The sequence below is a fragment of the Panthera tigris genome, chromosome E1 (assembly GCF_018350195.1).
Source record: "Panthera tigris isolate Pti1 chromosome E1, P.tigris_Pti1_mat1.1, whole genome shotgun sequence".
Lineage (NCBI taxonomy): Eukaryota > Metazoa > Chordata > Mammalia > Carnivora > Felidae > Panthera > Panthera tigris.
In genome coordinates, this window is record NC_056673.1 from 10,083,387 (window position 1) to 10,096,626 (window position 13,240).

General features: G+C 45.0%; 1 protein-coding gene across 4 annotated transcripts in view; it reads left to right on the plus strand.

Annotated features, from left to right (window-relative positions):
* The first annotated feature begins 1,736 nt into the window (after positions 1–1,736).
* The window catches only part of AKAP10 (A-kinase anchoring protein 10), an 88,471-nt gene continuing 76,967 nt past the window's right edge, over positions 1,737–13,240 (plus strand). For 2 of the 4 annotated variants that reach the window (XR_006211086.1, XM_042966232.1), the window contains exon 1: positions 8,749–9,003. Coding sequence is in view for 3 of the 4 variants with exons in the window: in XM_042966232.1 (XP_042822166.1) it covers positions 8,916–9,003 (88 nt within the window). In the remaining variant the exon portion in view is untranslated. Of the gene's footprint in view, positions 1,789–8,748; positions 9,004–13,240 lie in introns of those variants that run through there. The other 2 variants (XM_042966233.1, XM_042966234.1) reach the window with 2 other exon arrangements.

Sequence of the window (13,240 nt, forward strand, 5' to 3'; positions counted from 1 at the left end):
AGCCCTAACGTTAGTTGTCATTCCAGACTCACACAGCCTCTGACAATTAGGATGTGGCTATTGATTGAGCAAATACATTGTCTTCAAATTCCATTAAGAAGGAGGCTGTAAAGCAATTTGCATTCACCTGGGCTGGAGAATAGCACAAATCCAGCCTTGTCCTGTCCTTGTTCATTCTACTGATCTCAGTGCACTGGTCACTGTGCTCCAGTAAAATAGAACGGAGAAAGACAGGGATTTATTTATTTATGATGTTTATATGTTTATGTATTTTTGAGAGGCAGAGCGCGAGCAGGGGAGGGGCCGAGAGAGAGGGAGACACAGAATCCGAAGCAGGCTCCAGGCTCTGAGCTGTCAGCACGGAGCCCGACGTGGGGCTTGAACCCACAAACCATGAGATCATGACCTGAGCCAGAGTCAGACGCTTAACCGACTGAGCCACCCAGGTGCCCCAAGAGATTTATTTTTTAGAAACGATTGGCACCTGTGATTTAGGAGGTTGAGAAGTTCCACAATCTGCCATCTGCAAGCTGGACACCCAGGAAAGCCAAGGATATAATTTAGTCCAAGTCCAAGGGGCTGAGAACCAGGAGGGCTGATAGTGCAAACCCCAGTCTGAGAGCAGGAGACCATGCGATGGGATGTCCAAGCTCAAGCTGTGAGGCAGGAAAACGGGCTAAATTCCTCCTTCCCCCACCTTTTGCTCTATTCAGTCCCTCAGCAATCGTGTGATGCCCACCCACATTGGAGCAGGCAATCTACTTTGCTGAGTCTACCAACGCAAATACTAATCTCATTCAGAAACACTCTCACAGACACACCCAGAAATAATGCTTGCTTTGGGCATCTCGTGGCCAGTCAAGTTGACCCATAAAACTAACCATCACACTCAGTATCAAAATAGTCTAAGCAGTGCTGCTCAAGAGAGATATAACATGAGTCACATATGTAATTTTAGTCACCTCACTGAAAACAAGTCAAAGAGCGACAAATGAAATTAATAATATATGTATTTACTTAGCACAACATATCTAAAATATTATCATTATGGGGACACCTGGGTGGCTCAGTCAGTTGAGTGTCTGACTCTTGATTTTAACTCAGGTCATGATCTCACAGTTAATGATTTTGAGCCCCGTGACGGGCTCTGCACCGATGGTGTGGAGCCTGCTTGGTATTCTCTCTCCCCCCTCTCTTGCTCTCTCTCTCTCAAAATAAATAAACATTAAAAAAAAATAGATCATCAAAAATATTGATGATGTAATCAATGTAATATATAGTCAATATAGCGGCATCTGGGTGGCTCAGTAGGTTGAGCATCCAACTCTTGATTTTGACTCAGGTCATGATCCCAAGGTTGTGGAATCAACCTTGTCAGGCTCCATACTGAGCTTGGAGCTTGCCTGGGATTCTCTCTTTCTCTCCCTCAGCCCTTCTCCCCGGCTTGCATGCTCACTCTCTATCTCTCAAAAAAATTAAATAAATATGTAATCAACACAAGAATATTAATAAGATATTTTACATTGTTTTTTCATACCAGATTTTCTAAATCTGTGCATTTTATGGTCATAGCACATGTTAATTAGCTACATTTCAAGAGCAGAATAGCTGCATGTAGCTAGGGGCTACCATATCGGACAGTGCAGGTCTAAAGAATTCTTCATTGTCAAGACATTCTGCAGAATATCACACTGGGACACTGTATTGATGACATCATGCTAACTAGACCCAGTGAACAAGAAACGGCAGGTATTCTAGACGCCCTGTAAGACATACACATGCCAAAAGGTGGGATATAAGCCCTACAAAGATTCCTGGGCCAGCCACATCGGTGAAAATTTTAAATCTGTTAGATGTTTGTGTAGAAAATCATTTAACTTACCCAAAGAGAGGCCTCACCTTGGCTCTTGGCTACTAGGCTGTCATCTCCGGGCTGTTGGAATGTCATGCCTGATAGAAGTGTTTTGTTATGACTTGGGCCAGCCATATTGTAACAAGGTGATTTGGGGTGGGGCCTTTGGGTCACGTGGTTATCAGTGTGACCGCTCGAGGGGCTGGAGACTGAGATCAGCTGCAAAGGCAGCTAGCCATGCTTGTGTAATAGAGTCCCAATAGAGACTCTGGACACTGACCTTGGGTAAGCTTCCCCGGTTGGCACTAATCCATCAATATTGTATATATAAATGGCAGGAAAGTAATGACTCCATGGGGAGAGGACAACTGGAAGCTCTGTGTTTTGTACTTGCCTGGATTCTGCCGTCTATATTCCTTCCCTTGGCTGACTCTAATCTATATATTCCAGCAGTAATAAACTACAGCCGTTGAGTATAACAGCTATCAATGAATTTTGCCAGTCCTTCTAGCAAGTTAGTGAAACTAAGAGTGGTGGTCTTGGGGACCCCAAACTTGCAACTGAGAGTGATCTTGTGTAGACTGTGCCCCTTGACTTCACAGTTGGTTATTTTCACATTATCATTAAATGTTTATATTTGTCCACATATTTACCACTTTCTTTGTTCTTTATGTCTCATATCTCACACTTTGCATCTGAAATCACTTTTCGTAAATCCTTTGGTAAATTCAGGTCTTGTGGTGACATTTGTTTTCCTGTTTTCACCTGAAAATGCCTTATTTTGTGTCATCTTTGATGGGTATAAGATTCCAGGTTGCTAGTTACCTTTTCCAGCACATTGAAGAGTTTAATTCCATAGTCTTCTGGCTTCCACTGTAGCTATTGAAAAAATCAGCTAATCCCTAAATGTCACTCCTTTGAAGGTAATCTGTTTTCCCAACCCCTAGCTATTTTTTAATAATTTGTCTTTGTTTTTCATTTCCTAAGGTTTCGTGATTAACAACCTAGGTGTGAATTTCCTTTTATTTGGCGTTCACAGTGATCCTTGAATTGGTAGGTTGGTTTCTGTCATCACTTCCGGAAAATTGTCAGCCACTAATTTTTCAAATATTTCCTCTGCTACATTCTCTCTCTTTTCTCCATTTGGGACTTTGATCAAGCAAATGGTAAAACTTCTCACTGTATTCTTCTCTAGGTCTCTTACCTTCACTCTGTGCCTCATTCTGGATAGTTTCTTCTGACCTGTCTTCCATTTTATAAATTCTCTCTATTGTAACTCCGCTTAGAGATCCATCTAGTTAGTTCTTCGTTTCAGGTATTTTGTTTTTCAGTTCCAGAATTTCTAGTTGCTTCTTTTTTGTGTATATAAGCGTCAGTTTTTATAATATCTAGTTTTCAGCCCAAATTTCCAATTTTCTTTTTTATATCCTCAATCATAGTAAGCATAATTATGTTAAAATCTATGACCAATAATTCCAGTATCTGGAACTCCCATATCACTATTTCTATTGCTCATTATTTCCCTTGGTTCTTGTTCCTGGTGACACAGAATCTGAAGCGGACTTGGGGCTCCGAGCTGTCAGCACAGAGCCCGACGTGGGGCTCGATCTCACAAATCGTGAGATTGTGACCTGAGCCAAGGTCGGATACTTAACCGACTGAGCCACCCAGACGCCCCACTGGTGTAGCTTTTTCAGAATCCTGACCCAGAGCAGGCTTTGGGCTCCAACTTTTTTCCTCTAGTCTGTGACATTTTCAAAAGCACCCTTCAGCTAGCTTCTCAGTCTCTTTTCCCTGAACAGGAAAGCTCCCAGAGAAAAGGCCACAAAGGCGGGACTTAATTCACTCGATTTTGTTTTTCTTTTCTTCTCTCTCCATCTGCTAATTCTTCATTACCCTCTTCTTGCTTCAGTGTCTTGTAGTTTTGGGGTTCAGTTTCCCTTTTTTTCTGCTTTCCTCAGCAGGTGGCTAGTCCATGTGACCTGCTGCACTGTTACTAGAAGTTGTTCCATGAAAGGGAGGTATACCCAGAAGTATCTCCGAACGGCCAAAGGAGCCATAAGACTGAAGGAAAAGGCTGACAAGTCCATCTTGATAAGAAATGACTTATTAAGGGGACTTACAGAGAGAAGTGTGTCCTGGGAGGCCATAAGCCCAGTGGGTTTCCACAACCCCAGTGCCAGTAAGACCTGCTTTTCTAGCTCTAGAGGCTGGGAAGTACATGCTAGTAGCTAGAGAATAGCTCCGTATTATAGTCTTTTTTTTAATTTTTTTAAAACATTTATTTATTTTAGAGAGACAGAGAGACAGAGCGTGAGAAGGGGAGGGGCAGAGAGAGAGAGAGAGAGAGAGAGACAGATCTGAAGCAGGCTCCAGGCTCCAAGCTGTCAGCACAGCGCTGGACGCAGGGCTTGAACTCACAGATGGCAAGATCATGACCTGAGCCGAAGTTGGACGCTTAACTGACTTGGACACCCAGGCGCCCCACTCCGTGTCATAGTCTTACTTTCAGAGAAGATCAAGGATGTTATGTCCCAGGGGTGTACATTAGGGTGTGGTTAGACAAAAAGAAAGAATGTAGGGTGAAGTGCTGTGCTCAAGAAGGCTTCTGATCATAGAGCACCCATCAAGGTGGATTTGTCCAAGATGGCTTTACTCTGGTTCACACAGGAGTGGAAGTCTCTGTTAGGCATATACATATTTTTTAATTTTGAAAGCGGGGGGTTGGGGGGGTGCAGAGAGAGAGAGAGAGAGAGAGAGAGAGACAGAGAGAATCCCAAGCAGGATCCATCAGATCCATCAGCACAGAGCCCGATGTGGGGCTCAATCCCATGACCCCGAGATCATGACCTGAGCCAAAATCAAGAGTCGGACACTTAACCAACTGAGCTACCCAGGCCCTCCTCTGTTAGGCATTTTTTTTTTTAATTTTTTTTTTTAACGTTTATTTATTTTTGAGGCAGAGAGAGACAGCATGAACAGGGGAGGGGCAGAGAGAGAGGGAGACACAGAATCGGAAACAGGCTCCGGGCTCTGAGCTGTCAGCACAGAGCCCGACGCGGGGCTCGAACTCACGGACGGTGAGATCATGACCTGAGCCGAAGTCGGACGCTTAACCGACCAAGCCACCCAGGCGCCCCTGTTAGGCATTTTTAAGAGATTATTCTCATATCTCCTACTTGTTTTGGGATCCTTTGATGGGAAAAATGTGCCTTAAACTCCCATTTATCTGGCATGATTAGAGACTATAGAAGAAATAAATTATGTTAAGCCCCAACTGCTTTTGAGTTAGCTTTGACTAAAACTCAGAGACCACACATTTTTTTGGGGGGGGGGGGAGATAAATTTTACAAAGCTGCGGATACAAAGGCTTTTGAGAATGTAAAACACTGGTTTAAGAATTAGCCTTTCTTGGTTGATAAGAATTTTAAGTTACGTCTATACCTATTCTGAGTCTTGTCATGAATCTGAGTTGCTTTTATCTGCTTACTAATAAGGTACAGGGAGCTTCCTTTCTCTTAGGTATCAAAAGATTTATTTGAATAATGTCCTTGAGGTTATGAATGTTTGATATAGACAACTACATTTGTTGAGTGCCTGTTGTAGAATTCTTTTTTTTTTTTAATTTTTTTTTTAACGTTTATTTATTTTTGAGACAGAGAGAGACAGAGCATGAACGGGGGAGGGTCAGAGAGAGAGGGAGACACAGAATCTGAAACAGGCTCCAGGCTTTAAGCAGTCAGCATAGAGCCCGACGAGGGGCTCAAACTCACGGACCGCGAGATCATGACCTGAGCCGAAGTCGGACGCCCAACCGACTGAGCCACCCAGGCGCCCCTAGAATTCTTTTTTTAAAAAGTCTTTATTTATTTTGAGAGAGAGCGGAAGGAGGAGGAGGAGGAGCAGAGAGAGAGGGAGACACAGAATCCCCGGCAGACTATGTGTTGTCAGCACAGAGCCTGACTCAGGGCTTGACCTCACAAACCATGTGATCATGACCTGAGCTGAGATAAAAAGTGGGATGCTTAACCAACTGAACCACCCAGGCGCCCCTGTTGTAGAATTCTTCATTAAATTTTTAAACTGTTAGTCATAGGAGATTAATTTTATTCACTGGCTTTGTGATAATTACCTTGCTGATTTTACCTCACTGGTTTGTTGTAACTGATACAACTCGTTTAAAAAGACCGTGAGGAGTCCCTGAAAATTAGGAATGTAATTAACAGAATTCCTGCTGGTGAAAATGTATTTTGTTTTACATGTAAATTAAAGTGGCTGTAACAAAGTAACTTAGAAATGCAATGCAGAATATCCGTTTGCCACAACTGGGTATTCAGGTGAGTGGAATACCCTTGCTTATTTTTATATTCTCATTTTATCCTACCTTTATTCACACGTGGATCATCAAATTCTTACAGATTAAATGATAGTACTCTTAAAGCTTCCCTAAGCGTATAAACACTTTAATGGGTGATGATTCAGAAGGCATCTGTACTGCTAGATATTACTCATCACCTCTTATTTGCCCAATAAATAGACACCCCATGCTGGAACATTGGCTAAATGGGTATTAGCTGGAGGTGGAGGAAAAGAGAACAGCAAGTGATATAAACAAATAGCTTTGGAGTCAGACTGACAGTGATTGAAATCCTTACTAGCCTGTGCTCCCTGGGTAAGTTACTCTGAGTCTCGAGGTCATCATCTGTAAATTGGGGGTAATGATATTAGGCATCTTACAGGGTCTTTTGCGGGGGAGAAAGTAAAGGATGAAGTGAGATTGTGATTATAAAGCACTTGGTACGTTGGGAGCACATAATAAGTACTTAAGAAATAATGACAGCTATTATCACCTGACTGGTGCCTGGAGGAATAAAGGCAGCTCCAGAATTTCTGCTAGGAGGGGCTCAAGAGCAGTCATCACACTGGAAGGTGGGAAAGGACACCGCTTTGACATTGATCCCATGCTTAGGCGAAGAAAATGAGAAAGGATTGGAGATTTACAGGGATTAGAGAACGATCCATCCCAACTATCCCCACCACTCTGCCCACATTCCTTGGCACTGCTCCTGTTCGGTGATATTCAGGGGATTTCTTGCACTCCCCCTTCTGTCCCATGCAACTAACCAGTCAACAAAGACAAAAAGCCGCTGCCAACAAAGGATTGAACTCACAACAAGAAGGGAAAGGGAGAGGGGCACTGTGTTTTCATGCCAAGTGTGTGATGCCCTGTGCTTATACCTCTCCTAGATACTGCTTATTCCCTTTATACAGATTGCACCCCAGCCCCCCACTCCCGCTTGACTTCAGACAATCCCCATTTCCAAGGAGAGAGGGGCAAGATCTTTGTTTTCATTGGCCACAGAGAGCAGATCCCACCGCTCCCCCCTCCCCCCCACCTCTGAGCACAGGCTGGTTTCCAATAGCCCCTCAGATCCCAGGAAGACACTGCCCCAATTCCTATGCAGCCTCTGTTGAAGCCTGCAGGAGTCAAACGGACATCCATTCTCAGCACCAACTCAGGTGGATGATACACTCAGGCAACCAGAGTCTAGGCCAGTCTCTCTTGCTTCTGCCTGAACACACTCTCTTTACCCAGGCAGAGGCTGGATCTTTGCCTCTAGAGGCCAACTCCCTAGGTTTGAAATCCAAGGTTCACCCCTAGTTAGCTTGTGACCCTAGGTAGGCTATTTTTCTGTGCCTAGTTTTCCCCCCACCAAGACAGACTCCAAAGACTATTATTAATCTGCAGGGTTTGGCACAGTAACTTCATAGAAAACTTTCAATAAACATCAGGTCGGATTACCTTACAGGCCCTGGACCAAAACAAACCTATTAAGTTGTTCTAATTATATGGTGAAAGACCCCCGTTTCTGGTTATAGTCTCAACACTGACACTTAGTAACCTCAGACAAGTTGGACTTCTTTTCGGTCCTGTTTCCCCAACCATCACACGATGGACTTCACGGATTAAACAACAAAACTCAGTGAACATTTATTGAGTGCTATCTTCCAGGTTCCTTCCCCAAAAGAGGACGTACAATTATTAATCAGGCACTGAGCACACTCACCCAGTGGTGAGGGACACTGAGGGATAAAGACTTGTTTCATTTAGCTCTGCTTTTAGGGATGGATGCTGGGCCAGAAGTGGATGTGAACAAAGCTGGATGATTCACGAGTTTGCCTTGTAATTACTGGCGATGCTTTTAAGTTACCCTTTCAAACTTGAGCATTTGCAGGGATTTGGTTCTGAAAATAAGCCCACTTCTCCTTTTTTTACTGCCGAGGTCACTGTGACTGAGAGAGGAGCCACACAAAGCAGGTCATGCTTCCTCTTCCCCTTTCGAGGAACCCTGACCCCTGGGATACTACGCGACCAGGGAGGGGAGGGGGGGGGTCCTGCTCTAGAGCAGGGCCTGGGGGTGCAGGGCGAAGCCGTTCCGACCGGCCAGTGCCTTTCAGCCTAACTGGAACCGAGAAACAGGAGGGGCTGAGCCGGAGCGTGGCAGTGCCGGCCTCGCCTCGTACAAGGGCATATGCTCTGAGCGCCCACGGCCGCGCGCCCCAGACCTGAGGCGCCGCACCATCCAGCCCCGGGTTGGGGAGCGCTGCCGCTCCGGGAGAGTCAGCTTTGCGGAGACTAGGTCTGTCCCGCTCCACCCGGGGCTGCAGCCGGGCACCACCAAGCTGCGCCGGGGTACCGCCGCAGGTCCGGGCCACCGAATATCGGAGAAAGCACACGGACAGTAACGCCGTCCGTTCCGGCCACCCCGTATCAGTGAAAGGGCACAGACCGCACGCGCGCAGGGTCACGTGGGCGGGGCGGGCGCGTGCCCCCGCATCCACGAGAGGAGGCGGGGATGGGGGCGGGGCCGACAGCGCGGCCTCCCGTGAAGCCTCGCGCGGGGAAGGACCGGAACTCCGGGCGGGCGGCTTGTTGATAATATGGCGGCAGGAGCTGCCTGGGCTTCTCGAGGAGGCGGTGGGGCCCACACCCGGAAGAAGGGTCTCTTTTCAGGCTAGTGCGGCGGCCGCTGCGGACCCGGAAGTCCGGGCCGGTTGCTGAATGAGGGGAGCCGGGCCCTCCCCGCGACAGTCCCCCCGCGCCCTCCGCCCCGACCCGGGCCCCGCCATGTCCTTCTTCCGGCGGAAAGGTAGCAGAGGGGGGCTCCGGAGGGGAGCCAGGCCGGGCCTCAGGGGCGGCGGTGGGGCAGGTGGGCCTGCACGGGCTTCCTCCCGGGCGGCGGCGGGGCCCTCGGCCTCCGCGCAGACGCCCCCTGCGTGCCTCGCTTTGCTCCCGGACTCTGCAGGGAGGGAGAAGGTGGCTTCCTCGCGCGAGGTCAGGGGAATTGTCTCGCTGGTCCGAAAGTGTTTGCCGAAATTCATACAAGTTAATGCCTGTTTGCGTGAAAAACAGCCTTTGCGTGTGTGTGTGTGTGTGTGTGTGTGTGTCTAAACTGTGAATCAAGAAAAAGGAAATTCCTTTAGTACCTTGTTAAGGAAGTCTCTGACTTTTCAGAATATTGAGGGTTTTATGTGTCAAAGCAACATGTGAAAATGTTTTCTTCAACGAGTGCTGTTTTCTAGATTCCTCCTTTTTGGGGGGGGGGGGGGGAAGGGGATTCTGCACTTCCTAAAATAACATTACTTATTGCTAAAAGTTCCCTAATGAAAGAAACTAGTTCTTTTGATGACTTAGCAAGTCTACTAACTACTGGGACGCTCACTCTGTAAACTGCTTATATTTCTGATTTTCCGTTTTAATAGCTGCCCAGTTTTTAAGTAGAGGCAGCTTAATTTTGATCCTGGATAAAGTTGTTGTGTGTCATTAAAAATATATATGCAGAATGAACAAGTGTAGGTCATTTTGGATGATGGTGGTTCTTTGAATTCTTGTTATTTAAGAGAAAAGGTACCAGGACACACACACACACACACAGAAACCAACAACAAAAAGCAACACTAAAACAGGAACGTGGGTTCATATGTCTGCTCTGCTACTGCCTGTAACCTGGGACAGAAAAGTGTTAACCCACTTTTTTCTCTTCTCTCAACTGAGAATTAGATGATTCGTAAAGGCCCCATTCAGCTATGAATTCAAGAATTCCTTTTAAGCACACGGCCGAGTTTTAGTAACTGATGTCATGGGGTGAGTGAATGAAGCTGTGATGAATGAATGCAGTGCTGAATGAAGGAAACCTGTAAAATGGTACAAGGAAGCTTTGTTGATAACATACCTTGGTATAGTTAAAAGCTCTAATTTGTTTGACAGTGTTTAGTTTAGTTTTGTTTTTGAAGGGGAAAGAAAGCATTCTGTGTATAATGAGGCAAATTGCATGTTGCATAATAAGACTGTTGTCTCTATTCAACATTTGAATGTCTGCTGCTTGCCAGGCACTGTGCTAGGCCCTCACAATTAAGCCCTGAACAAGACAAAGTCCCTGCACCCATGGAACTTATTGTCTGCTGGGGCAGACGGACAAGAAATTGCTCTTTCTTATGTATGTGTGTTTACAAATTGATAACATGTTACGACAGAGAGAACTGGAGAGAAGAAGCATGTTTTGGTTTGAGAATAGAGAAAGGCCTCAGCAGGTGACCTTGAAACTCAGAGCTGAGGGATCTGTAGGAGGTCACAGAGGGTAGGGAAGAACACTGAGCACAGGGAATAGCATGTTCAAAGGTTGTGAGTCAAGAAAGAGTCTGGTGCCCTTCAAGAAAGGAAGGCAGGCCACTGTGCCTTGGGCTTAGAGAGGTAGACAAGATTCAGAGCTTTGTAAGCCATAGTTGTTAGGTTTTATTCCAAGTGCAGAGATGATATTATTTAAACATTTTTAAAGAGGAGTGATTTGGTCTTATGTTATAAAAAGATCATTGTAGATGCTTTTTGCAGACTGAATGTGGCAAGAGTAGAAGCTGGAGATGCTTCTGTTTAGGGATCCCATCCAGTCTTTAAATACCACCTATATGCTGATGACTCCTGAAATTTACATCTCCAGCTTGAATTCTCTCTCCTGAATTAAGAATGGTATATCCCACTGTCGGTCCACTTTATACCTCTACCTAGTAGATACAGGTATATCTATTAATAGAAATGACAGACTAACACATGGATCTTTCACTTACTATATCTAAAATTTAACTCCAGATTTTTTGTCGCCTCAATAAATTCCATGTCTGGCCTTTTAATTGTTCAGGCTAAAACTTGAGTATATTCTTGAGCTTCTCTTTCTCTCCTACTCTATATCTACATCAAATCTGCTAGATCTACCCCAGAACATATCCAAATTCAACCTTGTCCCGTTATCCCTGATCCCTGGTCTAGGCAGTCATCTCTGTTTAGATTGGGCAGTTAAGGAAGTCCTTAACATCTTCAAGGATGCCATTCAAATTTCAGCTTAAATGTTAAGAGGAAGCCGGTTTTATGAACATCAAGAACGGAATTATTTTTCTGTAGGTTTCAACTTGGTTTCCCTTCCCTCCTTGACCCCTATGGTATATTTTCAAATTGCATTATGCCACATCTCTTTTCAAATTTTTCCTGTGACTTCCTGTACTTGGCCCTCCTTTATTGAGGTCCCATTTCCTCTCTGTGTTCATCTCCTGCTTTCCTTTCTCATCACTGTTCCATTTATATTGACCTCTTTGTTGTAAAATACATTCCCACCTCAGGGCCTTTGCACTTACATTTTCTCTCTGTCTGGAAACCCCTTCCCACAGATACCCACTATTTGTTCCCTCGTTTCCTTCAGCTTTTTGATCATTTGGCATCTTAGTGAAGTTTTCTCTGTCCATCCTGCTTTTAACATTGCAGCCCCCAGCCCCTGCACTCCTATCCCCTTGCCCTACTTTCTCTACAGCATTTATCACCATCTGCTTTACTATGTGTTTTATGAAGATGGAAGCTGAGTTTTGTTCGTGGTTGTATTCCCAGGTTTAGGTCCAGTGCCTGGGATATAGTTAGGATTTTAGTAAATATTTGTTGAATAAGTGAATAAAACAAAAGAAAAATATCAGCTAGTAAAAAGTGCTGTGCTGGGAATTTAAACTGATGTGGGAGTAGATCACAGGATGACAATTTGTGTTCAGATAATAAAGGAAGGCTTGTCTGGGAAGATGGTATTTAGATTGAGATCTAAATGAGGAGAGAGAGCCAGCCTCACAAAAGATGAAAGGGACTGCATTGTAGCCGGAGAAAACTGGAAGCACAAATGTCCTGAGGCAGGCATGAACTGGCTGTGTTTAAGGAACCAGAAAAAGGCTGGAACGTACTGGGAATGGGATATGTTTTGGAGATGGAGCTGACATGACTTGGAGTGAGTGGAATTGTCTTTTGGCAGTTGTGAGTTGGTGACAACTCTCAGACATCCATGGGGTGTGTTGAGGAGGCAGTGGGATGTACGGTTCTGTAGAGATTACCTAGAGAATACCTGTAATACGTGAATTAGTTACGTTGAGAGGCTATAACAGAGACACTGAAGTGTAATGGCTCAGACAAGAGAGATTTTTATTACTCTCTCGAGTGTAATGGTCATTGGGTGGCTTTGCTTCACAGTCATTCAGGGATCATTTTCTTCCCATTTTGTTACAGCTCTTTCCCTTAGGGTATGGTCTCTTCTATCAAAGCCATGTCATAGCCCCTTCTGTCTGTCCTCAGTCTTCTGACCCATGGTAAGGAGGAAGGAGCAGCTTTAGCCAGAAAGTGGCACATAAGCCATTTCTATTCATATTCTATTGGTGAGAATTTAGTCATATGGTCAGAGCTAACTGCAGAGGCTCCTAGGAAATGTAAAGTAACTAGCCAGTTATGTGCTAGGTTACAGCCCTCTTGCCAAGAAGAGGAGTGACCATGGTAGCATTTCCTGCCGTACTGTAGACAAGAAGGGAGCCTAGGCGAGAGCTCTGGAGTTAATCCAGCTTTTAGAAGTGAAATTGAGAGGGGCGCCTGGGTGACTCAGTCGGTTGGGCATCCAACTTCAGCTCAGGTCATGATCTCACAGTTTGTGGGTTTGAGCCCCGTGTCGGGCTCAGTGCTGACAGCTCGGAGCCTGGAACCTGCTTCGGATTCTGTGTGTCCCTCTCTCTCTGCCTTTCCTCTGCTTGCTTTCTCTCTCTCAAAATAAATAAACATTAAAAAGTTCTAAAAATGTTTAAAAAAGTGAAATTGAGGAACATGAGCCATTGACAAAGGAGAATCCAAAACAAAATGCCAGTCATATAGGAGTGCGATGTCATGGAAGCTAAAAGAAGATAATGTTTCAAAAAGAAAGGAGTATTGTGTTGAATGTCACTTGCAAGATCAAGGTAGAAATAGCTACTCATTTTATTAATGTGGAAGTAATTGGTCACTTTAAGAGTATCAGTGGAATGGGTTGAGGGGAGAATGTGAAG